General features: G+C 39.5%; 1 protein-coding gene and 1 long non-coding RNA gene across 2 annotated transcripts in view; one reads left to right on the top strand and one right to left on the bottom strand.

Moving 5' to 3' along the window:
- NFIA (nuclear factor I A) overlaps nucleotides 1-26600 on the bottom strand; it is a 406215-nt gene that overhangs the window by 325434 nt on the left and 54181 nt on the right. The window contains exon 4 of the mRNA XM_039380564.1: nucleotides 20461-20585. Within this exon, the coding sequence (XP_039236498.1) occupies nucleotides 20461-20556 (96 nt within the window). The 5' untranslated portion in view covers nucleotides 20557-20585. The remainder of the gene's footprint in view (nucleotides 1-20460; nucleotides 20586-26600) is intronic.
- Nucleotides 17964-26409, top strand: LOC120323115. Its single transcript, XR_005563280.1, has 2 exons — nucleotides 17964-18172; nucleotides 19722-26409. It is a non-coding gene; the product is annotated as an uncharacterized LOC120323115 (long non-coding RNA).

Genomic DNA, 26600 nt, shown 5'->3' with positions numbered 1-26600 from the left:
TGGTCAATATTCATAGAATCAATTAACCCCTTTTTCTCTATTGGTAAACTGAAGACTGCTGATCCCTGTCAAGTGGAATGGTCTCACTCCATTATTTTCCCCAATATTTTTGAAGTTTTCCTTCAGTCAGTCTTGTAGAGACCCGAAGCCCATTGTGGCCATAAAACAGACCACAGAAAAGGACACAGCAAGACAGATGGACTTGTTTGTAGGGTTCCCGAAAGCCTAAAAATCAACTACATCAGTAAGGATTTACTGGAACACCTTGATTTTGACTGAGGATTTTTTTTTTTAAACAATAAGAAGAGAAATACAGTCAGTTACCTTGGTGGGGAATGTGTGTTGACTTGTCTCACCAGAAGCCAAGAGACCAAACCAGAAGTGCTAAAGGTGTGTCTGTTCCCTTGAGAAGCATGTCTGTCCAGCTGCAGTGCTGTTCGCAGTATTAACAGATCCAAGGGATTTTAAGGAGTATCACTGTGCTTCTAAAGACTTGCTTATTATTCTGTGAACTGTTCATGTGTAGGACAGAAAAGCCCCCTCGCTTTTTGATGTCCAAAGGCTGTACCTGTTGTTCAGAGATTACAATCTTGTACTCTTAGAGCTGTGCCCTTGAAAGTCGAGTTTCCCGTTGGACAAGGCTGCACAGACTTAGAGTAGCACGAACAAGGCTATTCTCAAAATTACTTATTGTAACCACATCGTCCCCCAGGACTAGTTTGGCACAGCCCTGTAGCTGCTTTCTGCTATTTGCTTACCCCAAGAGGACAGAGGGTTTGGAATCACATCTCCCTCTCCCAGTAATATCCTGTTTTGTGCTGCTGCTTCTGCTTTGCCATGGATCTGCCAAGTGCTGCAGGTGCCGAAAAACAAAGGTGAAAGCACTGATATTGTGCTTTCAGATCACAAAACTGACTCACAGAATCGAAAGTCCAAAAAGACCTGTTTCTTTTTTCCCCTCGTAGGGAAACCTAACAGGGAATCTACAGAGTTACATCCAAGTGCCAAGGTCTATGAAAGGATTTATTGTGAATGTCTTTTACAAGATTCCTTCCTTGCTGGAGATAGGTCCTTGGGGATTCCCCTTCATGATATTGCTAATCCCATCTATTCAAAATTTATGATGCACATTCCCTAGAATACCAAGATGGCTTAAAAAACACAGTGTAGATGGGGGGATTTTCTGGTTTTATAGTAATTTTCTTTTTCAGATTTCAGAACACACTGTACTCACTCTGCGAACACAAGAGCTGGAAAATCTCTTTTATTTGTATGTGATATTGTGTTCAGTGCAAATGTTTACTAATATTCCTGTACAGATCTGGGATTTGTTGGGTTTTTTTCCTGGAATCAGTCAAGCCAAGACTCAGGATGGGATGATAAAAGTAATTTTATGTACGATGTGTGTACATGTGAGTATGTCTGCATTCACACCGGTGGGGATTTTTCTACCTGCTCCTTCAGTCACTGGTTTAGGAATTAAAATTTCCTTGAGAATACTTTTTCCTTTCCACACACACACAGAAATTAACTGCAAATACAGTTTCTCTCATGTTTTAAAATCTTTCTAGTCGACTTTCTCTGTTTTTTCAACTTTGAGTACCTGGGGACTAACTCTGGAGCTACGCTGCAGTTCTCTGCTGTGTACATGTAGGAGAAGAGACAAGGATGGGGCTTAGCTGCCCAAAAGGTCCTGTCTGGGAATAAATAGCTTTATTCCCTCTGTGCCAATTCCCAATCTTCTAACTTCCTTACTATTTACAGTCATAATACACATAGGTCTTTAAAACATGTACCTGACTGAGGCGATAATGACAGGCCAGTGAGAGATAAGGCAATACTTTAACTTCAATGAAAATCACATACTGGGGAGCTTTTGTTTTAAATTTCATATTATGTTTTTCCCTGGCTAAGTTTAATTTGATTTGGTGTAATTAAGGAAAAAATCCCAAGCAACATATAAGTTACATGATGCCTTCTTTACGTCAGATCAATGAAAAACAATTTTTGACAAGGTTGCCTCCAAACATCACAAATGTATTTATAAATCAGCATTTTTTTCTCCTTTCTATTTGTAGCTTTCCTTAAAAGAAAAACACTTTCTCTGTGGAATAGGTCTTATTTTAGCTTAAAAGCACAGATTTATATCTCATCTCTGAGTCTCTGCTGTGCCTCCTGAGCACAGCAAGGACTAGTTCACAGGACAGATCCATACCAGCATTTTAGAAATATAAACCCAAGCCCAACCCTTCTGAGAAATAATCCATTCAATTCCTGGGAATATCAAGAAAGACATAAAAGTGATAGCACTAATAATAAAAACAAGAGCTGCCATCATTAGTAGAGGAGCAACACTATGTGCACGTTAAATGAAGCTCATTTAAACATGCTCTGGTTTAATTAGATTTAGTTTAGCCACCTAAAAAAATCCCAGCAGAACTTGTGGCAGGGCTTTCACTGCTGCTCCCTGCTGTGAGCCCACCTGTTTCTCCAACCTCACTGCCCTGGCACTCAGAAAATCCCGGGACTGGCTCTGTGGGCTGGGGCAGGTCACAGGGACAGACTCCCAAACTGCCTCGCCAGGATGTCTGGGGGGGGAAAAGTAGCTTTGCCCATGATTTAACACACAGAGAAAACAGAGAAACAAATAGAGCTAAGCACCTAATTTTTTTCAGGCAGGCAACAGACCTGTAATTTTAAGAAGTTTACTAAGCTCTGCACAAAATCTATTAAAAAACCTACATTGTTTTAAGACAAACCTTCTCCCCAGAATAAAAATCTTACATATATATTTTAAAAAACCAACGAAACATACACAAAGATGCAGCATATATCTGAAACAGGGTCTTTGTGCTGTTGGCCACGTGTTTGGATGCAGGAAAATTCTTCTCCTTGGAATAGCTTCCCTCCCAAGCAGCGCTCGGAGCTTGACCCGAATCCTGAGGAAGGAGTGTTTGCAGGAAGCACCTTTGGTAGCACAGACTGGGCAGGCAGGAGGCTCCCGTGAGCCACAGGCAGGGAACGACAGGGACTATTTCTATATAAACAAGCCCAGGATCAGCTGAATTTGCTGTTCACTGGCAAATGAAAATAAAGAGACAATTCAGAATCAAAGGTGAGTCAAAGAAAAAATATGTCCAATAAGAGGAGGCAGCCCAGACAATCAGTCAGATGCCAAAACATGTGACAGACCCAGAGGCAACTCCAAAACAACCAAACCAACTGCCTGTGAAGTCTGCCAAGGAACCAGATGCTCCTGCTTAAAAATATCTTCCGCTGCCTTGGCATCTGCATTTTCTGCCTGTCGTCAAAAGAGGAGAGAGGGGAAAACGGGAGAGTGGTGCGGGAGCAGGGGTGGGGGGCAGCAACTAATAATATTTTTGCCATTTTCATTCTAAGTACTTCTGATCATTAATTTGCAGTTTGTCATCATGTCACTGGAGAGCAAAACGAGACTCCAGCCTGGCATAGGTTGGGAAGGGAAAAATAAGCAAAGCCCTCAATGCAAAAGATACAATAATTCCACGTTGCTGTGGGTGGCACGTTCCTGTTAAGGTGATAAAAAGCTATAAGCTGCTGGTGTTGGCAGTTTACCACCCAGGAAAGTACCCGTGTGCCTGGACCTGGATGGAGGTGGGGATGGGATGCTGCAGCCTGCACACACCCAGGGTTTCTCCAAGGTGCCCCAAACTGTGTGGTGGGAATGAATGGGGAATAAATTACACTGAATCAAAGTATTGCCGCTGTTAATCACAGCAGCAGATTTTGGGTCACAGAAGATGCAGGTGCTCAACAGAGGCTTAAAACACACTTCTGTAATATTAAGTTAGTGAATGAAGATGCAGATTTTTGTTACTGTACTTGTTGACTAAAATCATTAAATAAAATACACATTCTAGAAACAGTAGAGTATTCAATAGGCAAAGGTCAAAGAAAAGCACAGTCAGAATGGAGAGAATTTGTGCAATTCCTGCTACAGAAGGAACTGTAATGCAAAAAGTATTATCACACTTCATTTGTCCTGAAGGGCTTTACCTCTTGTATGTGAAAGTTTTCAAAGGTGAATACACCCTTCAGAAATTAAATTGCAGAACAGTTTTCATTGTGTTTCTTGACTCCTCGAGAGGGCATCAGGAATCCCATGTGTGATCTGTGTACCTCTGTCACTCAACTGATCACACGGCCTTGGTTTCTGCACACACAAACCCTCTGTGTTCTGATGTGCTGGATGGTCCCTCACCACTCTATCCCAAGCTTCCAAAGCCAGCGCTGTTGGAGCAGCAGGTACTGCACAAGACTCAGAATACACACTCTGTTGGAGAGTGATTTTGCTTGAAAAGAGTGTTTGTTTTTATAAGATGGAAATCAGAACTTTATCTTTCTTCTGGGCTGCCCAGGTTGGGTTCTTACTGGGGAGGGTTTGGGACATTAAGTGCATTGGGGACTGCCTTAGATCGACACAGTTCAAAGCAAGAAACCTGGTACTAAACGAGAGCTGTATCAGAGACCATCACTGCCTTTTAGAAAGCAAACACACTGAAGGTCAGGCCGAGCATGACTGGGATAAAATTGCACCCCATAAAGCACTGGAAAGAACAGAAAGATCCTTTTGTGATGTTTGACTTCTTTCCCCACTCCAGTGCGTGGTGAGGCTCGGCTCGATGGTGTTTGTTTCAGGGCAAAGCTTCACGCCGGCTGGTCGCCGGCAGAGAGGGCAAGCTCTGGGCTCGCAGCTTCTCTCTCAGTCCCTCCAGCAATCTGGCAGCCGTGGGGCTGCCACCACCTTCTCTGCACTGAAAGGTTCAGCTCCGGAAATCTGCGCTACACCTTGTAGCCTAAATTTTGCATACAGAACTCGTTTGCAGAGAAATGCAGTCGCAGTAAATAAATAAGTAGCGGGAGCCAAGCCGGCAGTGTGGGGAATCGGTGAGACTGTCTCAAATAAATTGAAAGAACTTGTGGTGATGAACGTTTTGTGCAAGTCTAGTACTGAGATTGTAAGAATTTTGCATGTCTACATCAACTGACTGATAGCAAAGGAGTTTCTAGTCCCCCTCATGGCACACACAAATGTCTGTTAAAGACATAAATATTTAAAAACAACAGCTAGACTTAGAGGGTTAGCTTTCATTTCATCTAATTTGGCAAGCATTAGCTACACCCACCAGAAATCATTTTATTTTGTGTAATTTAATAGCAGATCTATTGTAGCATCGCAGTTTCTGACATACCGAAACAAATCAATGTGGCCATTTTTTTTAAGTTGAGAATTAATACAAGGCTGTATTTCAAATGTTAGATGGAAATCAAGAAAGATTAAAACCTTTCTCTGTTATTCACTTATTTTCATCCTCTGCTGCAAAGTTTATTTGCCTTCCTGCATGTAATACAGAGACTTTAATCCTTATTCAAATATCCCTGATTTTTTACATCCCTCATGTTTGATTTGGTTCTCAGGTGAGAATTATTGGCAGAACTTGTTAGAATTACACCTGCCAATGGCAGCATACATGGTAGCAACATGAAATTCTATAAACTGTACTGTGTATGCCCTTTGGATTCTTACACAGCAGAATAATATTCCCACAGAAATCAATCTGAGATTTTAATTTATGAAACACTCTCTCTCTTCCCTCCCCACCTTAAAGGGATAGATGAAGACAGGGAGGAAGAAGCGAGATAACATCAAATAAAGCAGGTTTAGAATGGTCATGGATGACCTTCACAATATGTATTTTGCAATTTTGGGTGGATTAGAGGAAACTAATGATGGCTTTGAAATGAGCTTTTGGATAAAGCTTGGGAAACTCTAATCATTACAAATCCACTACTTAAGAGAACAATTCTGTGTAGCACACTGCAGCTTTAAAGCATACATGGCTTGTTTTTTTTCCTCCTCTCAACAAGCTTATTTTGCTTTAACTTATTCCAGTCTCCTTATAGGAGCTCAGCAACTGTTTTCATTTTCTGCCCTTCCTTTAAATTTAAGGGAGCCTATTTTTTTTTCCATGGCGTTGTCCTTACAGTGCCTTTTGAATTTGGTTTAGGACTCATAGAGTTAACAGGCTGGGGAAGAGAGAGAGGAAAAAAACCCAACCACTTGCATTAAGCCTGAAGCCTGTCACCTTTTCTTGGCAATTACACTGCTAATGGCTGGGTCCCAAGCAAAGTGGCAAAGAATATCTCTTCTCACGTTCCCAACTCACAGTGCATTCCCAAATACCAGATGGTGTTTTTGGAATCCATTTCACTATGTTTGATATGACAATACTTTTGTATAATGTTAAATTATATATAACTATTTCAAATAGCCGATATCAGAACAAGGCTAGAAAAGGAATATTAGATGCAAGGAGGAAAGAGAGAAACCGAAGACTGAAGGTTCTCGTCTCCTCCTGTTGTATCTTGTGTCTCTCAGATTTTTGTGTAATTTGAACAAAAGAGGAAATAAAAGTGGTCCAACAGACTCATTGAAGTGGTACTATACAGAAATGGTGTTGCTTCCTTCCCAGAATTTGGTGTACATCTTAGGCTGCCTGCCAGCTCTACAGGAGGCAAGTGCAAGATCATAAACAGTGCAGGGAAAGCAGGAAAAAAGAAAAGGGGAAAAACCCCCAGTCATGAGTAAAAATGTCCCACCGTTTTCTTTACAGATTTTTCCTTGAAATCTTAGGAAAAACAAGTGCCAGAAAGTTCAGGAGAGGTAAACTGGTACATCTCCATTAACCTCGGTGGAGCTGTGCCAGTTGACGGGAGCTAAGCATTTGGCTCAAGATATTTAAGTTGAAATAACTTGGATCTATGGAGCAAGTCATCGATACATCTTACTGAAGGTGAATCCAATCTCACTTGCCCAGATTAGCGATTCCAGTTTTATATTAACACTCATGGACTTACAGGAGTTGGAAAATATCCACTGGAATCAGGCCTACAGATTTAGTTGCAATGCAATTCATCATGCCTGGACTGAAAAACAGAAGTAGCTTGGCCATTCCTCAGGAGACAACCAGGGCCTCAGCTTTAGGAGGGACAAACATTTTCCTTTTGTTGGCCACACTACAAACAATTTCTTAAGAACAGGAAGAAATTGCACTACTGGGGAAAAAAGTAATCAGTGTCTCATCAGTCTGCCAGTGATGTCACTTTTATTATCAGAATGCTCTCCTTTAACCACTGGTTAGTTTTATGATTTCTAAACTGAAAGTGTTTATTTTAATGTACCCAGAAACTTTGTTTTCTTCCATCTCTGTTTCTGCTCAAGGCACATTTTAACAACTAGCAAGGTTTTAGGATAAACGCTTACCAACAAAAACACTTCCCAAGCCTAACTGCAACATGAATATTGAAGCTATAAGGACACAACTTCACAAGTAATTTGTCTAGTTCAATCAGTTCTGTTCCTGTACATGCTGCAAACCCATGGTGCATAATCCAAGTGAAGATTTAATACATATGGCTACACACAAGCAATGCACCACATAAGTACTTTACTTTTTACACAACAAAATACTGATTTTCCCCTCTTGATTACTCACACTGCCAGCATACAGTAAAGATTATCAACCCCTAAAAGGATCATACAGATCCAGTGACTACTACATAATTAACAATAACTTGTAGTAATGCAATTTAAGAGTCTTTTTAATGGGCATAGATGGCAGAATGTATAGCCCATCTTTCTTTGTCATCCTAGAAAAGGGGCCCCATGCGGAGCTGCTGGTTGCTGAGTGATGCTTTGTAGTCTGTACCAGACAGTTGCACAGTACCAGCTGCATTGGCAGGTAGCCGAAGTGCAAAGAGATAGCTGCCAAGCTATGCTATACAAAGGCAGCAGTGCCAGAGAGAAAGGGACCTTTGCATGAAGTCACCTTTGACCCTGAAGCCAGCATGGATCCCATATTCATCAATTCCAGACAATTGCATCTTTCATTCCACCACAAACTATGATTAGAAAGGGCCCGTTTGTGATAGTGATTGTTAGTTTACAGTTCCCAGAGATTGGATTATTTAATCTTTAGTTCTGTTGGCAGCAATATTTTCCCTAACCTTTTGTAATGGCGTGCCAGTGATAATCTAACATATGTATATAGGAAGATACACACACACACACAGAGGCATTTCCTTTTCCCAACAAAACTGGATGAAGAGAGAAAGATGTACAGAAAACCCACAGCATACAAAATTCATATTGTTGGGTAAACACGGTGCTAATGTACATTTTGAGAATTCAGCCTGGAAAGTGCAGAGAATTCTGAGTGCAGCAGCATCTCAGCTTCTGGCCACAGACCTGACTTTGTGCACTTCTTTCTGTTAGATGAAAAAGCTTTTGCTTTAGAGAATTGAGATTATCAGAGGCATTATTTTTGCATTCAGCTGCAGATTATTTTTTTAATTTCTATAAATATTGACTGCTTGCAGTACATGTAAAAAGAAGAACATTAAACATTTTAAAAGGACTCATGAGAAAACCACCAATGACAAACAAACCCACTATTTGAGGAGTGTGTGGGGAGACAGCGCACAGAATAAAAGCAGCAGGGAAGCGTCTAGGCCTGGTTCCTGCCTCTGCTCTCCTCTGTGTCCAGCTTTGATATTGTGAGTCCTATTGAAATCCCTGGCAGAGCTCACAAGGTGCTTGTGCCTGTCAGCACTTGGATCTTAGTAAATGGGTCTTCAGTAGTGAACTGCCCCCAAATCCCCACCAAACTTCACTCAGCACTTCCTCAAGCAATAATGCAAATTGCACAATCAACAAGTAGGTAAAGAATGTAAGATGCCTGAGAATACAACTCTTAGCAACAATTTTCCATAGTGTTCAGAAGAAAAAACCGGTAAAAATACCACTAGAATCAAGTGAAGAACTAACATTTGCAATTGGACAGAAAAGAGAAGAAGAAGAAAAAAAAGGATGTGAGTCTATGAAACTTTCATGAAAATCTTTTTTGATCTGTTCCTTTGGTCTGGTCTCAGAGATGTTGGCTGAAGGGATAAAATCCCTCTACCTGAAGGCTGGCCGTATTGTGCTGCACCTGACTTCTGGCTCACAGGCAAGACCGTCTGTTCTTTATTTTCACTCTGTATGAAGCTAATGGAATTTGCAGTTGATTAACCTCAAATCTGGAGTAATGATCCAGCCTGGGACTGCAGCTGGCAATGCTGGGGCTATTTGTACTCCTTAACTGAGTAAGACAGCAACAAGTGTAATGGCACAAAGGTAAAGATCCCAGGTAGATGGGTAATGTCAGGGGTGCAATAAAGGGAGGTGAGATTATGACCTGAGAGTGCAGGCACTGTTCCCCCTCCCCACAGAGAACTGGGAGCACCACAACTTAACAAAATTAATCACAAGATAATACAATATGAAGTATATGGCTACGATTATTCAATTATATTATACAGGGGACACTCAAACCACGAGATTTACCCTTTCTGCACACTGAATCCATGCATTAGAAAAAGGTCATCTGTTGAGGAACAACCTCTGTAGAAAAATTAGGAGGCACAGGCTCCTAAAACTTCCCTACAATTTCTGTTTGTGTGAGGGAAAGCAAAGTCTTTGTCAGACCATCACAGTAAAATAAAATTCAGAGTAGAACTACTCTGTATTATTTATGTTTATTTATTTGTGCCAATTAATGATTCTGTCTGAAATATGTAAAATCGCAGCTAAATCCCTGCAGATAAACACCAGCAGAAGACAATTCAAGCATTTTTTTCCTTAATAGATGTACTTGTTTTCTCCTTCACAATTGTTCAAAGCTTCAATGAACAGAATTACACAAACGTGCACCAAACCTCAGAACTAATTTAGTTTAGCAAGTGCTTCACACATCTTCGTTTACTGAACAATGTTACTTTCAAATCACGACAACATTCTTCCTTCCTCGCCTCATGACTAATACAGTGTTATTCAAGCCTCTCCTCTTCAGACACTTCAGATCTTTACAAATCCTTCCCCAGCTTTACCACCTGATTTCTAATTAAAATTAAACTGAGAAAGTTGCTTCACTGATGTAAATCCTGCAACCCCAGGCCAGTAACAGGCATTGCATGGGTTTCCTTCCACAGCATCATTTGGAAGACAAACTTCTTCAAAGAGATAAGTAAAACGAGCTGGGATGAGCTGTGCTTGGTCTTGAGCTCTTACACTGCTTGTTGCATAAATAAGTCTTAATGTGATGTATGAAAACAGTTTTTCACTCTGAGGAAGATCATTCTTCCCATCCTATGTAAGGCTTGTCAAATTAATGACTACCAGTGGACTTTCCTAACACTGCATTACTGTCTGTATTTTATTTATATATCGTGCATGTAAATATACATGTGCACACGCACACACACACTCACTGTGTGTACTATATGTCAACAACTAATCAAAAATTGTTTGCCCACAAGCATATGTGAAAAATTCATCTAAATAATTGTACATTTAATTTTTAATGAAATCCAAGTAATCCACTCAATTTACCAAACTCCTACTTAATATGAAACAGTGGCACGCACAGAGATGTCTGTGCCTTACACAGTGTGAGCATTCGTACCACTTCAGGCATCCTCAGTCAAGATTTATTAAAACATTATCTTGATTTGGAGATCACTGCTTTTACTTGTGTGCAGAGTGAAGAAGCATATGCTATATGAGTAACCCATAGTGTTTGGCTTAAAGGCAAAATAAAAGTCAGCAATAAATAAACAGTAAAAAACAGACTGCTGGGAGATGGAAAGGCTCCACAGTCTTTCCTGTCTTTAGTTCCCTAATTCTGTAAAACCTATATTCATAAGTAATTTTTATTAAAAAAATAAATACTGTAATTACAGCATCTACAGATAATGTTGGAAACTCAATAAGTAATATCTAACACCATTTCTGAAGTGAGTTTAATTACTCTACTCCATAGGTGGGAAGGATGAGACATAAAGAAATTAAAGTGCTAGTTTTGGCAGACCTCTCCAGAAACCAAGGGAAACACATTGCATATCATCTCGTGATAACACAGGTTTAAGCAGGCACCTGTATTTTGCAGGTGCAAACACCGACAGCAACAAATAACAATTCTGCGCCACACTCGCGCACACCCGTCCTGCAGCATGCGCCCAGAAAACTCACTGGAACAAAGGAATCTTCAGGCATGAACACAGACATGGAAGTGCAGGTGTTTCACTATTTCAGTTCAGAGCACATGAACAGATGTTTGCATCACATTGAAACTGTCACCATCCTCAAAACTCTGCAGATCTGTTACTCCACCCTTATTGGTCTGTTTATTTCTCATATTCCAGAAGGCCTTATCTCACACTGCTTTTCAGGGTACAGCTTTCACTCATTTTGTCTCCAGCCCCTTCTCCTGTTGCAAGAGAAAACAAAAGTTCTCAGCCCATCGATCTTTCTGTTCTTAGGCAGCCAATAATCCACTTTTTGGCTAGATAAAATATTTTTTAGTTAAAATTTTGTGCTCCTCCTCAGTGACTGCATTTCGCTATTGTGAAAGTCTTGGTTTTTATGCAGGATCAGTTCCATGATCAAGGAGCAGATCTGAAAACTGATGTGTAGGGACAGGTAAGAGAAAGGTGGACTGCACCACTCAGAGATGGGAACAACTGATTCCGTAAGGGCATGTGGCTCTCAGAGTAAAGGTGCTGTGAAACCACAGACTTTGTCAAGCTGGAAGTGAGAAACACCAGGATGCAGGACTGTGGGACAAGATCAATGCAACATTAGGCTTTTCTGAATCCTCAACTTCGCCCTTTTTTCCTTCCCCACCCCCTCTTCTCAGTTTTCGCAGAGTTTACAGCGAAGTTCCCTAAAACATTCCCTTAAATTGTGGAACTGAGCAGATGCAATCAGGAGTGGTTGCACTGCTGGTCATGGGGGACATCTCCTGGAGCTGGCACAGAGCTTGCTCTCTTCAGACACCACTGTTGTCCTGTGGCTATTTGGCTTCCTGCTATGGAGTTGCCTCACTACCGAAGAGTTTGGGCAAATGAGTGTCTGTCTGCAATTCAAACCCTGCCTCTGCATCTGAAGAGAGGAAAATAAAACACAAAGTGATTTTCCTGTGCAGTGGTCCAGTTACTGGAGGACCAGAGCAGTTGGGAGCCCATATGTTACTGAATGGGATTTTAAGCACTGAAAAAGAAAAAATTTCAAGGAGTGATTTGGAGAAGGAGAAAAAAAACCATCCTGTGATTCACTGCCTTTGCTCAGGTGTGATCTCTTGGCCACTGCTCTTCCTAACATCAGGAAACATTCTCATATCAGAGCCTGCCTTCCCTCCTGTCTCCTTTACAGTGCTGGTGCTGAACAGCCACACTTCGGTCAGTCTTTTTCCTTCTGTTCTTTACACTTTCACTTCTTGACACACACTTATATTAGAAATTACCAGAGGTCATTGTTTACCAGGAGCCAGGCCTTCCAAGACCTTCCCACCATTTTAAACCTCTGTCCTCTTCCTACGTGCCCACATACTTCCCTGGAAGGTATTTCCTCCATTTCTTTGTGGGAAATTCTTAGAAAACTTCATTAAGAATGAAAAGAATGGGTGTCCATAGAAATTATAATCAATTTCAACAAATCTACATATCTCCATAGTAAAAAAGTGCATCATATAAAATCAGGTGAGACAGTGATAATTTGTAAGAAAGTTACTATTTTCTGTAAAATTGTTTAAGAATTGGACATTGATTTTTGAAAAGGAGGGAATTCCTTGGGCGTGTTAAATAATGTCTTATGCTACAGTTTCCTGCGCATGGCAGACAGCTGATTTTCTTAGGAAACGAAGGTAAAAGGAGAGGAAGCAACAAGTCCCAATTTGTCTAAATTAAGTCCTCATTAGCAGCAGATCATGAGTAAAGTTGAGTTTTACTTGTGTTTGCTTATAATCCTTGAAAGCACATTCTGTTTGTGTTCTTGTAAAACCTTGGTGATTCACCTTTCAGTCACTGCCCTAAATAACCCATGTGTAACCCATTCTTTTTAATCTATTCTTTCAAATAACATCACAAAAGAAAATTTATAGTAAAAAAAGCCCTGGAAAACAGCAATGCACATGCATATTGTTTCTATTTGTTCCTGAAAGCAAATATAAATGTTGACTGAGCGATCAAAAGGTACAGTTTTTCTCTTCTTGTATTGACCACAAAAGGTTAATTTAGGTCACTTTGGAATACTCTTTATATTCCCTTGACATAAACCAATAAGTCGTGTTCTACTTTCCATTTTCTTTACTAAAGATGACAACTTAAGAATATCAGCGTGTTTTCATGCAGAATCAGGTCCAGCCTAATTGAATTCTGGATTAAAAAAAAAATGGAAAAACTCCCCTCTAATTAACTCACAGACTCTCTCAGTTATGGAAATACCCTACTACTGACCATGTACACCCTGTGTCTTTTGAGTTAGTCATGTTTAAAGCAGAAAGGCCTATTTGAGAGCACTGTTTGTGCTCGTAATTTCCACACTGCTCCTATTGACAACCTCAATCCGTGTGTGCTATTCCAATTGGGTTGTGAAATTAATATGGCTGTTTCCGTACATCAAGGGCAACCTGCACTCCTTTGAAAGCAAGGGCATTGCAATTATGGGTAGTAAAAGCCTACAAGCTTATAGTGCCATCTGTACTATCCAACACTTCCACCCATCTCTAGTTGTATTGCTAACTTTGCGTTTCACAGCCTCTGAGAAAAACACAAACCACCAAAGAACAACAGATACGCTTATACAGGCAAAATATTTTGAATCTCACTCCACTAGCCAACACATCTATTTAATCTGTTCTAATGATTTTTATCCTATTGAGAACTACTCTTCATTAATCTCCTCTATGGAAAATAGACCCAGAGATCTTCATTGTGGTGAATATAATTCTAAAACCTTTGTGTTAAAAGAGTTACTGCAGGTTTGTGCAGCACCTGCTCTGAAGGCACCTCAGTAAGACTGGCTCCTGCTGCTCTGAGATCAGCTGAATTTCTTGGGAGTGTGGCAGGGCCTATGGGTGGATTCCATACATATTCCATATGTAAAGTGTGTGTATGAACATGTACAAAGAGTTGGAGCACCTGCAATGAGGTCTGTAATTATTACCTGCAGCACTTGTGAAAGAGGTTCCTACTGACACTAATGGAAATAATAAAGATATTATCAATCCAAAACATTCTGTTGTGAACTAGAATATTTGTCTCCAAGTATCAATGAAGAAACAACTCGATTCATCCTAAAATCATCTTTAAATATTAATCAGTGTGAGTGACCACATCTGAGGGAGAGGGATGCATCAAGCAGCACAGCAAGATTCTTTTCACTCTGGATTTTAAACATGGGGAATCTTTAGACAAACCAAAAATGTTACATTTTCCTCTCATATGAAGGTAGGGAAAGTTATAAAAAGTTTCAGATTGTTTGTATGGAAACTACTGGGACTTTAGCAGCAAAAAGTTTCAGAATATTCTTTTATTTTCATCTCAATTTCCAGTTACTCCCAGTATTAGTGGAAAACTTGCCTAATGTAGCCTAATATAGCGGGACCAGGCTGATAGAAACCATCACAACCATCCCAATAAATTTAAAGATCTAATCCCGGTGTTTAAAGTGGAGTATATGATTAGTCTCACAGGCTTCAGATTCAGATCAAGGTGTTCAACCTTTCAGGTAACATCTATCTTTTTCTGTTTTCAACACAGTTTTGACATCTTCAGTTCTCAACCCAGTGTGTAAAACGAAATGATGGTGAGCGGTAGCACAGAGGCACCCTAGGTACAGCACGGACTAAGCTTGGAAATCCTCCTATTCATCCCTCACCACACAGATCTTCCAGATTGTGCTATTAACTTGTTTTTCCCAACTATCACAATGATTTCATAACCAGGGGTCATGATGAACTCTGGAAATAAGACATGGGGATCACCAGCAAAAATGAGGTGGCCCTTAAGGGTACAGATCTGTGCCCTTCTCTGTTCTCCTCTGGGTTACACGATCTACACAACGTCCTTCATCCTGGCAAATGCCAGGCGAGGACATCAGATCTCCGGCTCCTGACTCAGAGGGCAGCACTGGGAGGCCAGACAAAGTTTTTTGGATAAACAGGCTTTTCTCTCCAGCCTTTCCTCAGGGTGTCCTACAGCTACACCACCGTGACACAACAAATGTGGAAGTTTCTGAGGGGAAGAGGGTTGAACAAGGGTTAACATGGCTCATTCTCCTCTTACTAAAATGATGTAATTTCCCTCCCCCTCCCCAAAAGTATCTGTTGCTTGGTTGTTTATACGCTGAATTTAAAACCTATATTATTAACCTGTATGATTTAAAATTGAATGAATTCTCATATCTGAAGACATTTGTAAAAATTTAATTTAAACTTCCAGCGCTTCATAGTTATTAAAAAGTATTGGTTTTTGGCCACAAATTACCCATTTCCCTCACTTTTTGTACCTTCTCCAGAAAAATAAAGACTAAGAAAACAGAAGTACTGATACACTGTAGAAATTGTCCCAATGAGTTTATAATCCAGTGAGAGTTACACGGTACTGATAAGTAAAGGAAGTTCAACCAGACAGTTTAATCCTCCAATTTCCTGTCTTCTAATCAGCGACTGACTCCTCTGGCTTTAAATTAGAAACATTCATGGCAATATTCAGGACAGGTGAAGTAAAAAGAGTAGAAAACAACTAGGACAAATACTTATAGGCAAAAGGAGGCCATGTATAGAAAATGAAGATACTTTAAAGTGTATGTATAATAATGCACTGAAGTGTTAAAGTTATACATAGAATTTAGGAACTCTGACAGAGAAGGAATAATTTTATTAAAAATATTTATACAACAGCTGAGCAGTGTATGAACATGTGAGAGTTACTGTATTAAACAAAGGAAATCCATGCAATGTTACACTCTGTTCACACTTCATTATTTTTACAGGGGTAGGAGCAGGATAATTATTAATACATATATGCTTTTTGATACACAGTAAATCATGAGTCGGAAGCACAGATCAGCAAAGCCACGGATGGTTCAACAGCATGTGGGGATTACCATGATAAACTTGGATGAGAGTACATACAGATACGCTCAGTGATTTAAAGAAAAAAATACTACTTTTGAGCATTTTGGCAGTAACAATTAGTTTTTCGTATGATGAAATTAAATATTTATTAGATGCGCCATTCTTTTTAATCTCATTTACAATGAGATTTATCGTGAGGATTCTACTAATTCTTAATTGATGGAAATTATAGTTCCATTTTGAAATTTTGAATTTTTTTGATTGCATAAATCATCTGAGCAACTTCAGCTATTCCTCTGAAAAAAACAGAGCACAGAGGTGGGAAAGAAAAGTAGTTACCAACAGCTCCAGTGTAAAAATGTTGAGTTAAAAACCTCTAAAGTAACAAAATGACCACTTCAAGTCCAGTCTGATTATTTTTAATAAATTCTCTCTTTATTTATGGCATCTAAAGAAAACAAAGGCATTTACACTGAACTATGGATAATAAAAGTAGAAAACCAACTATTTTGGAAAATGACTGAAAGCTCTGCTTTGACTGTTGCATTCAATAAGAGCAGTTTGACTGCTAACTCATACATGGAGTCATTGGAAATGGCTTCTTATTTATTAATGAGGTTTTTTATATTTCTTCAGATGTTTCACAAAGAGAACACTTTGGGGGTTTGAAACTGTTTGGACCGAGAGAACTCAAATTATGGGTACAAGTCGGCTCTCAGTCCCTCAGGTGAGTAAACCTGGAGTCGCTCTACTCCTCCCAGCGCAGCAACTCCAGGCCGACGGCAGCATAAACCTTGAGCAGAATTTGGCCCAATTTGGGATCTTTAGTTTTGTATTGTCATGGAGAATTTTCCTCCAGTATGTACCTTTGCTGCGCATGTATTTCAATAACCCCATGCAAAGGAATTTTGCAGACAATCCCTTATTAAACATATTATAGTCACATCATACTGGCTTTGCTAGAGCAAATAATTTTAAAAAAATAATCAGCTTGAAATAAATGTTTATAAAAGTAGCACAGCTGCACATATTTGTTACAAATGCAAGACAGTACTGAAACTTTTCTATGACTAACCCTTTAGTGTCTCTATGACGGCAGCAAATTTAAATTTAAAGTGCCAATGATAACAAAATAATGATCATTTTTCCGACAAATTCATCTCGTATCTTCAGACTGCTATAGCAGTTAAATTATTTACTATTATATCTTTATTTAAAAATTAAATATAATTTATTTATACGCAAATTTACAGCATTTGGGAGAAATTTTATGCTAAAATGTCACATTACAACATAGCCAAAATAATACTGTTTCTACATTTACTTGATTAAAGCATAAAAAAGTAGATTAGGTGTAAGATTGCCTTAAACAGTGGTGACAAAAGCAATTATTGCTGAAATGTACAAATCCTGTGCGTTCTGCTGAAATGTTTGAAACATTTACAACTGTCTACAAGAAAGAAAAATAATGTTTTTCTTTTACTTTGACCTCTTGCTATTTTGGCAAGTAAGATAAAATACATTAGCCATTCCATCAGATGGCGGGAGAGAAAAACTAGCTGTGATGAGGAAAAACGAATTAAAGGAGCATTAATAAAGATTATCTATGAAAGAAAATAAGGTCAAAATTAGAACTCTGCATTTTAAAGCCACCTTTCAGAATTGCAAGCTGCTTTGCCCAATGCTAAAATCCATTCATTTTACTAATCATGCAATCAACCAATCTCCATTATCTCCAGGGCTGGCTATAAACATGCTATACACTGGGGTGAAAGAGGGAGAGTGTGAGGTTGAGAGACAGAGAGAGGGAAAGAAAGAAAGAAAGAAAGAGAGAGAGATTACTACTCTCAGCCTTTTATAAAGCCGTTTCTTTCATTATAACAGGTCCTTTCATCCAAATGACACAGAACATTTAAATTTGGGCATAATACTCCAGTACAGTACACAGCTATAGCTTCAAATGGATTTAGAACCTGCTCCAGAAAGAAAACAAACTCCCTCGCTTGACACACAAATTGTTTACGATTCATTAAAAAGCAAAATTGCATATCCCAGTGCTGGCAGCTGAGTCCATATGGGTGCAAGGGGTATTCACTCATCTCTTTGTATGCTGGCAGTACCAAACCGAAGTTTAGCACTGTGCAGCTGAGATTTTGTGCAGCCAGACGATGCATGAGGTAATTTTCAAAGCTTTATTTGTCTTTAAAACATTAAAATCTGCTCTCTAGCTTACTTTTGATTAAAAGAATGTGGCAAATGGGATGAGGTTTGGGGGTAAGAAAAAATATATCTACTTTTTGTTGTACGTTTTAGATTAGCAGTGTATGAAAGCCTGCTTATTACTCCATCAATAATTGAAACTTTGTATGAAAATTATTTGCAATTAACACATCTATTGTAAAGATCTTGAATTATTCATTTCAGCTAAAAATAACATCTCTTTCATCTAGCACAACTTGAACAAAAAGAGGCTATTTTAGTGATTTTTTTTTTCTGTTAGAAAATAAATGGTGTGACGTTCAAGTTTAAGGAGAACTTTCTGCAATGTTTAATCTAAACAACAGCATGTGTGGTTATAAAACTGTTTATTTTTAGGCAAGTGCATTACTAAATGTTTCCAGGATTTTTGCATATTATATTCACAGTACTAAAACATCTGTGAAATAGATGTGACTGAAATGAAACTTCCTCGGACACTTTCTACAGAGGGATAATAACTGCCTAGTAACATTTGAGGATACTTATTAAATAATAAACACGGACATACCTCTTCATAAAAGCAGCCGATACACAATAAAAGAGGAGTGGTAATAAAATATACAAATGGCTTAGAATAAGGCAAAATCACAGCATGATATAAATCTTTGTGGCTAAAACAGGTACTTGAAAAACTTTGCTTTGAAAACGATAAGTAAAAATCAATAGCCTTATTTACAGAGGTTTAACAAGCTAAAAAAAAAAAAAAGTCACATGAATAATCAACAGTTTATGTGCATGCAAATACCCCTTCCCCCTCCAACTTCTCCTGGCAGAAAGTCTAATTGGAAAATCAGTACTATAAGTAAAGCGGTTACCCTTCCCTATTCCCATTAACCAAACACTGCATGTTACATTTCACTGGCAACCGCTGGCAAACCTCTAGGAGACGCTTAAAAAATTAAGAGTTTAGACAAAACAAAACGGAAAACCCCGAGCCCAAACACCTTTAAATACAAGCCACATGATATACACAATGGCCACCACCAAGCTGCAGAATAAAAACCTTCCGGATCTCACTTTTAAAAGTCTTTCAAGTCCTCTGAGGTCTTAAACTTTCCAAATGATACCAAAATTGGTCCGGGGCGGCGAGGGGGAGGGAAAGCCCCCGACTTGTTTCAGCGTATCATACAATGAAAGTGATCATGCCTTGTTTTGTAATTCCACTCGCCAGTTCTTTTTTAACTGATATCTATGTGAAATGAGCTGAGGTTCACGGTCCAGTTAGGAGCGGATAATACATTCATTGTCCTGGCAGCAAACTTTTCCTCTCACTGGAAGAATTCACGCTTGCCACAAGAATAATAATTACAGAAAACTAAAAATGCGCTGCTAACGAATTAATCCCTAACGGACAACACGCTAACGAGGGCAGTAATGATTTGAGGACTCTCTTCCTCGCAACAGGACTTGCATCTTCTGCTACAATGGGCTATTGTGCATCCTCCTAACTCACTATACCTCTTATAGATTCAAGATGTCAAAGGTTGTCTGGCCCGGCTGACCATGACATGCTAGTTAACTCGTTCTACGGAGCACGTTGGGACTTTATTGAAACTTTAATTGCGCCCAAAAGCAGCTAGAGCCAGACTATGTGGGATCTGTAACACATGGCTCCAGGTCAGCACAGCCCGGGAACCTGTTCTAACGCAAACAAGCGGAGGGAAAAGTTAGATCGGGGTCTCGGCTGAAAGGCAGCACCTCGCAAACCGCGCTCCTCTCACACGTGATGATTTTACACCACGCCACGACTGCACCGTCCCAGGCTTTTACAGTGAGCGACTCGCTGGGTAACGGACTGAACTTTCCACCTCCCCTCTTTACAAAATATTGCATGGTAAAAAATGCACGCGCACACGGACGCTGGAAAGCAGCAGATAAAGTAAAACAAACTGAGCGCTAGGCAGCCGACTGAGACAAGTTACTCTGCACAACAAGGCTTTTTCAAACTACTTCTTTGCACACTTTTTTTTTTTTTTCCCTTAAGGAGAATTGAAAAAGCTTCCCTCTGGAAACTGTAGTGCACATTAACGATCTCCTGTTACACAGGGGAAAGCACACAAGTGGGGCAAGTGTGAGGCTGCTCTACTGAAGAGTGTGAAAAAAATCAAATGTTAATTTGATAAATGTGAGGTCTGGGACATTTTGTCAAAGAGGGAGGGAAAGTAGAAAAGGGAGAAAAAAAAAAGCAGCCCTGCTGCCAACTCACCATCCACCAAGTTCTGGCCGAGATGTCGTAGCAGAGCTGCCATTTGATGGAGCCGTCGGAGGTTTTCCCTGCCATTATGCTGTCAGCAAGCTTCATCTGATGCTAACTCACGGGAGATAAGACACCTAATTGAGAAAACATTTGCACTGGCATGTTGGGCAACATGTAGCCCGGTCCATACCATATGGAATCATGGGTAAAAAAAAAAAAATCTCCTTGACAATGAACCAATCTCTCACAGACCCAGTGGCAAGGTGAAGTGGAGATGAAAAGTCATCTGCTCCTAGCACTGTCTTCTCCTCTCTCTCTCTCTCCCTCTCTCTCCCCCTCTCTCACTCACTCTTTTTTTTTTTAAATAAGAACCCACTGCTCAACATCAAAGAGAGGCGGTCAAAATTAGGGCTTCATCACTCAGATGATTTTGGTCTGCAAGGTTTTTCTTTCCTTTCCTCTTTTTCTTTTTTAAGAAGAATAAAGAGATTTAATAGGACAAAGGCAGGTAGTGGACTGTGGAGGGAGATCGCCACAGGCTATTAGCCTAAAATTTCTGCTTGACAGATGGAACTGCTTAGAGACTATCATGCAATGTTTTGGGTGGGTTTTTTTTGTTTTTTTTTTTAAAGACTTTCAGTCTGATTCACTATCTGTTTATCGCAGCTACTTTTCTCATGTACGTGACCGGGAGGGGAAAAAAAAGACTGAGAAAAAAAAGAAAAAGATAGCGTCTTTCTTTCTTTATTTCATAATTGTGTGTATAATCATTTAAGCAGTGAAAGGCACAACAAAAGTATAAACTGCTCCAGTTAATTTCTCAACCCAGTGACAGATGCTTTCTGAAGGAATCAAATGCTCTTCCATTTTTTTGAGATGTTAAAGTTTTAGATCTTTGTTCCTTCTTGATTTTAGATATCAGATCATATTGTATAAATGAATGACTTTTCATATGAAAGTTCAAAGTGCTGCCTAAGAACTGAAGAATTCCCTTTTTATATATACATTTTTCTTAATATAATTTTGCTACCATATTTTTTAAATCTGGTTTTTAATGTTACACTTTCTAATACCATCGGGTGACAACCACCAAACTCACAGAGGTTTGTTTTTTCCTCATGCAAAACTTCTCTGCAACACTCAAAATTTACATGAGGAATTGACAGACAACTTGGGAAAAGACAACTCCAAAACAAAAAATTTTGAAAAGTTATGAAATTCTGCTGTCTAATATTAAAATCCATTTCCTGGATAGCAAAGTCAAAGATAATAATAGATTTTTCCCAATTTTCCACTTCTTCTGGAGCACTGTAAGCCCAACAGAAGCATTACTTTTATGACAGCTGACTATTAAGCAGACAGTGAATGCTTTCCATTTAAATCACCCTGCTGTGTCACACGGAGTGACGGTTGCTGGGCTGTGACTACCACCCCTCACTGACAGGGCACTCCAGCCTATACAGTTGTGCCTTTCCTCAAGTGCTCGGAAAAATGAACTTCTGAACTGGCAAACGGACTCTTGCCAGGAATATTTCTTAGGGCTGTGGAGCTATGGCTAATACAACTTGCTCACTCAGAAACAGCTACACTCTGCAAATCTTTTTGTGATTTGGATGCAAGAGGAAAATGTATTAAAACCATCCACTTGATTTTAAACAATATCCTTTTCTGTTGGTATCAAAAAAGGGAGCTCGTGGGCATACAATTCTTCCTTGGATGTTTTGTGTACTAACTGTTGTTTAACTATTTGGCTACAGCAAAATGATCATTCTGGGCTGCACAGATTACAGAACTGCCATTCAGTGCAGGACAGGACTAACTTTCATTGAGCTTCAATAATACCTTCACATTTCCGTGATGTGCGAGATGATAAGCAAATGATTTAGGGTAGGTACAAACTGCTAATGTAACATGTAGGGACTAGGAGTTTGGGTTTATTTTCCCCAGCCTTTCAATCTGTTTGGACTACATGAAAAATACATTAATGAATGATCTCTGCAACTACTCAGCATACCAGTTTGCACTTTAAACTTCAGGTAGCAGGTATAATCTCATTGCAGTTTACAGGAAAGGGTCTGACTAGCATGGGAAGTGTTAAGTTTTATTTCGAGTCCAGGAAAAAAAAGATGGACACTGTGCCAGGAACTGTCTTTGCTCTGGCCAGGCAAAGCGTTCGTCATCTTCTGTTACTGCAGGTTTGTTACCTGTCCTTTCAGTGCATCGCTGCTTATTGAAAAAAACTTCCCTCCAAATAATCCCACAAAATATAAAGCAAAATGCTCAGTAGCAATCAGCCCTTGAATCAGTGTCAGATTCAATTTTATGCTGCTCTCCTGCTCCTACCTCTCAAACCCATCAACATACCCACCCGGCTTATTATTTATTTAGTATTTCATACCCAGTTGTGCTGCACATCATTCCAGACAAGTTCTGATAAATCTCTATTCTATATGGGCTTTCAGCACCTGGTGTAGTTATAGAGCTCCTGACAAACTTTCTCTGCACTGCTCTATTAAACACTTCTTCCTATAACAATATGCGACTCTACCTCCCAATATTAATTATAAACACACCAACTAAATATTTCTTTACATCATACACTTTTCAGATTATGAATGACAGAAGCATGAAACCATTTCCTTCCTGACAGTGGTTATGTGCAAAGAAACGAGGAGTGCTGTTGGTTAACAGCATTTTAAATTCAGAACAATTAGGTGCAGTTAACGTTGCCATTGTTCTTTCTGATGCTGGGGATGGTGGGTTCTTACCCGTAGAGCAATTACTCCTTTTATAAGCGGCTGTTGTTAATAGCATTAAAACAAGATTAAATACAACATGTTAAATATTGCAATTATTGTGGAAAATAAAATTATTTGGTGAGCATAATGGGGAGCAAATCAAGCATTTAACATGATCCAGGAAATGCTACTCCAAACAATTGCATTTGTTTTATGCAATTTTTCCCCTTTGATTGCTGACAGATGCCGTTTTGGAAACAAACATCTAAGTAGTTTTCCTTCAATCAGGAAAAAAACCACACACCAGAAAATGGCTACATGTTTTGAATTTAACTCTTGTCAATCAGCATTCTGCACAGCACTCCCTGTGAATAGTACTGGGACAAAACGATGCCTTCCAAAGACTAATAAGCCACAAAGATGTTTGCTTCTAAATCAGATCTGTTCTGAAGAAAGGAAAAGCCTTCGTGCATCATCGACATTTGTGCAGACACAGCTGCAAAATAAAAATGCTTGCAATACAGGAGTGATATTTCACGTTGGAAATAAGTTAGGTGTGTATGGTTGTGGGCTACAGGAGAAGAGATTTGTTTTCTGACAGCTTCAGGCCTCAAGCAATGGATTGAAGTACTTGCCAGTTTCTTTCTGACTTCCTGCTGGAGAAGTGGCCAACTACCCAAAAATAATTGGCTTAATTGTTGAGCAGAGTTACCTGCAACAGTTCAAACAGTGCGAGTGGGCCCCTCTACCTCCCCTCAGCAGCACACTTGGATGGGGATACTGTGTATGGAACCAGGAACGAATGCTAAAAAAGGCTAATAAAGTATATTAATTCAGATGACTGTATCAAGCTGGCATTTTACAGTCTACTGGAAACCGAATGCATGAGAGCATTAGAAATGTTGGCATAGCGGGTGGTTTCTCCAAATGTTGGCTTCTGCTATTCACATTGGTAAAAGAAACGTGGTAGAACTGTGTGCAGCTCCCAGCACCAGACACATCTTTAAGATCTTAGTCCTCATTACTAGATTATCTATTAATTGCACAGCACCCATTGTTCATTAACCCTCTCTTTATCACCTTTGCCTCCCCCTTTTTCTCCAGTTGCAATTGCTCAGAACCTTTTCAGCCGATTGCACCAGTGTGATTTTAGATCTGTTCCTAATCTGGAAGGCATTTTCCTTGGGAAGCCTGAACTTAGATGAGCTACAAAGAGGATTTCCTTATCTTGAACAGTGACAATTAGTTCAAGTGCCACGTGAGAGCCGGTAGTTGATTTTTGGACAGCCTCTGAACTGATGCAAAGTTGCTGACAACGAGTGTGTTCTAGCTTTTGGAAATCCTATAATCCTGGTTTCAATCAAGAGGATCTGCTGTTGCTGAAGGCGTAAACAAGGAGAGAAGCAGCATGTGACCACGGCTGCTGCACCTTCAAGGACTCCCGAGCCAAAACAAGCGCAATGGTAAAGCTTCTACTGGTTGCTCAACGTTACACATATATTTCAGATGATTTTCCTGAACCCAGGGAAAATAGTTCTTTCCCCTCTGCAGGAAAAGTTGTTTTTGGACTCTGCATTTCCCCCTGTAGCTCTGTTGTGTGTGTTTCTCCCCACTCCCTTCTCACTCCTCTGATTTTCTTCCTACCATCTGTATTCCCCTTTTGCCTCATCTGAAACAAGCATCAAGATCTTGTTTCTGACAGAACGGTCTGTCAATATGGAAACACACTGACATCACAGACAGTGCTGTGACTTCATGTCTGAAAGAAACAGGAGGAACAGATGAAAGGAGAGAAGGAAAAGGAATGACACATACAAACATTTTTAAAAAATAAGTAAAAATTCTTCTCTATCAATCCAAAATGTAAAGGAACATAAACCAGATTTATTTTTAAGTCTAAATATAACCCACTCTTTCCTAATCTGTGACCATAACTCAGTACAACATTTCAACATGCTCTTCACCTGAAAGAGGTCCCTGTCTCCCAGGAGCATGTGTTTGGCTGGCTCAAGGCCCATGTGAGGCAACATGACCTCGAGAAGGACTGAACAGGGACTAATCTGGAAAAAGCTAATATCAAGCATATATTGGAAGAAATCTTTAGATATAAGAGAGGAATCCTGCCCTGGACTAATCTATACCATCTAAGTAAATGCAAATTCACAGAATTATAAATAAAAGCATTTATCAAAATTACAAACTCTATTTGGATGCAGCTGGATTAAAGGTATCACTGCCCGTTGGGGTGGGGATACAGGATATACCCAGAAAACACTGAGCACACAGGGGTGGAATATCACCTTATTATTACTATTTTTTTTCTTCCTGGTATGAAATATTAACAAAAATATCTAACCAATATTTCTATTACTAGCAGGTTTTTTTGCATAAGAATTTAGGAGGAGTTAGAACCCCACATTTCCCTTACTATTTGAAATACGTATTTACTATTTGAAGTATATATTTGGGCTCCAACATTAGAGGGCATCCAGAAGATATTGCTTTCCTGCCATCTCCAGAGCCACTACAAACCTCTAATAAGGAGATTCATAACTAGTAGGAAAGGAGCTCAAGAAAACTAAAAGGTTAATATATTCTAACTAGATGTTGGGTATAGAATGTCAGATCTGTCAAATTTCATTACAGTTTGCTGCTCAATGAAAAAGATTTGATTTCTTTTGCCACTGTCCTACTATGTTCAAGTCACACAGTGCCAGCAGCAACCAGCCAACGACCACAGGCTGGCACTGAGCGGGCCCGAGTGGGAAGCCAGCCGCAAGGACCATCTGTTTCCGATTTCTAGCGAAGCCAAGATGTGCAGTGAAGTGCATTCCATTCACCCAGCCAGCCTTCTCCCTGCTCAAGTTATTAGTGTTACAAGTGAAATTATCTTTTCCAAACAGCGGGGGAGCTATAATCCTTATGGAACAAGGCTTTAAAAAAAGGGGAAAAAAAGAGAAGGGGGAAAAAAAAAGAAAAAAGGACAGGAAAAAGGTCCCCCAACACTCCCCCCCTTCAAACATCTTTTGTCAAAGTTGTCGATGACAGTGTTTGTGAATTCAATTGCCATGTTCACGGGTTTTATAATTTTAAAGGATGTTCTATTAAGAACTATATTCTCTAAGGGAAGAATGTGTACATCGGTTCATGGGCTCTAATGTAATAAACCATTCAAATATATTTAGAGGGTTATTTATGAATAAAGTTAAAAATGACAAGATGAATGCTCATTTAAGTCTCTCTAACATGAAGTGCCTTCAAAAACATCATAGGTTTAGAAGTATAATTTAAAGTGCGAATGCATAAACAGTGCTAATTACATGCTACTTACATTGTTTCAATATGTAATGCATATGTTTAACCTCGCAGAGGAAGGATTGGTCTTGGCACAGCAATCGTGGGGATTTAAGG

This window comes from Pipra filicauda, unplaced genomic scaffold (assembly GCF_003945595.2).
Source record: "Pipra filicauda isolate LSUMZ 115617 unplaced genomic scaffold, ASM394559v2 scaffold19_size4547281_pilon, whole genome shotgun sequence".
In the NCBI taxonomy this organism is placed as follows: Eukaryota; Metazoa; Chordata; class Aves; order Passeriformes; family Pipridae; genus Pipra; species Pipra filicauda.
This window is presented reverse-complemented; position numbering and strand designations above follow the sequence as displayed.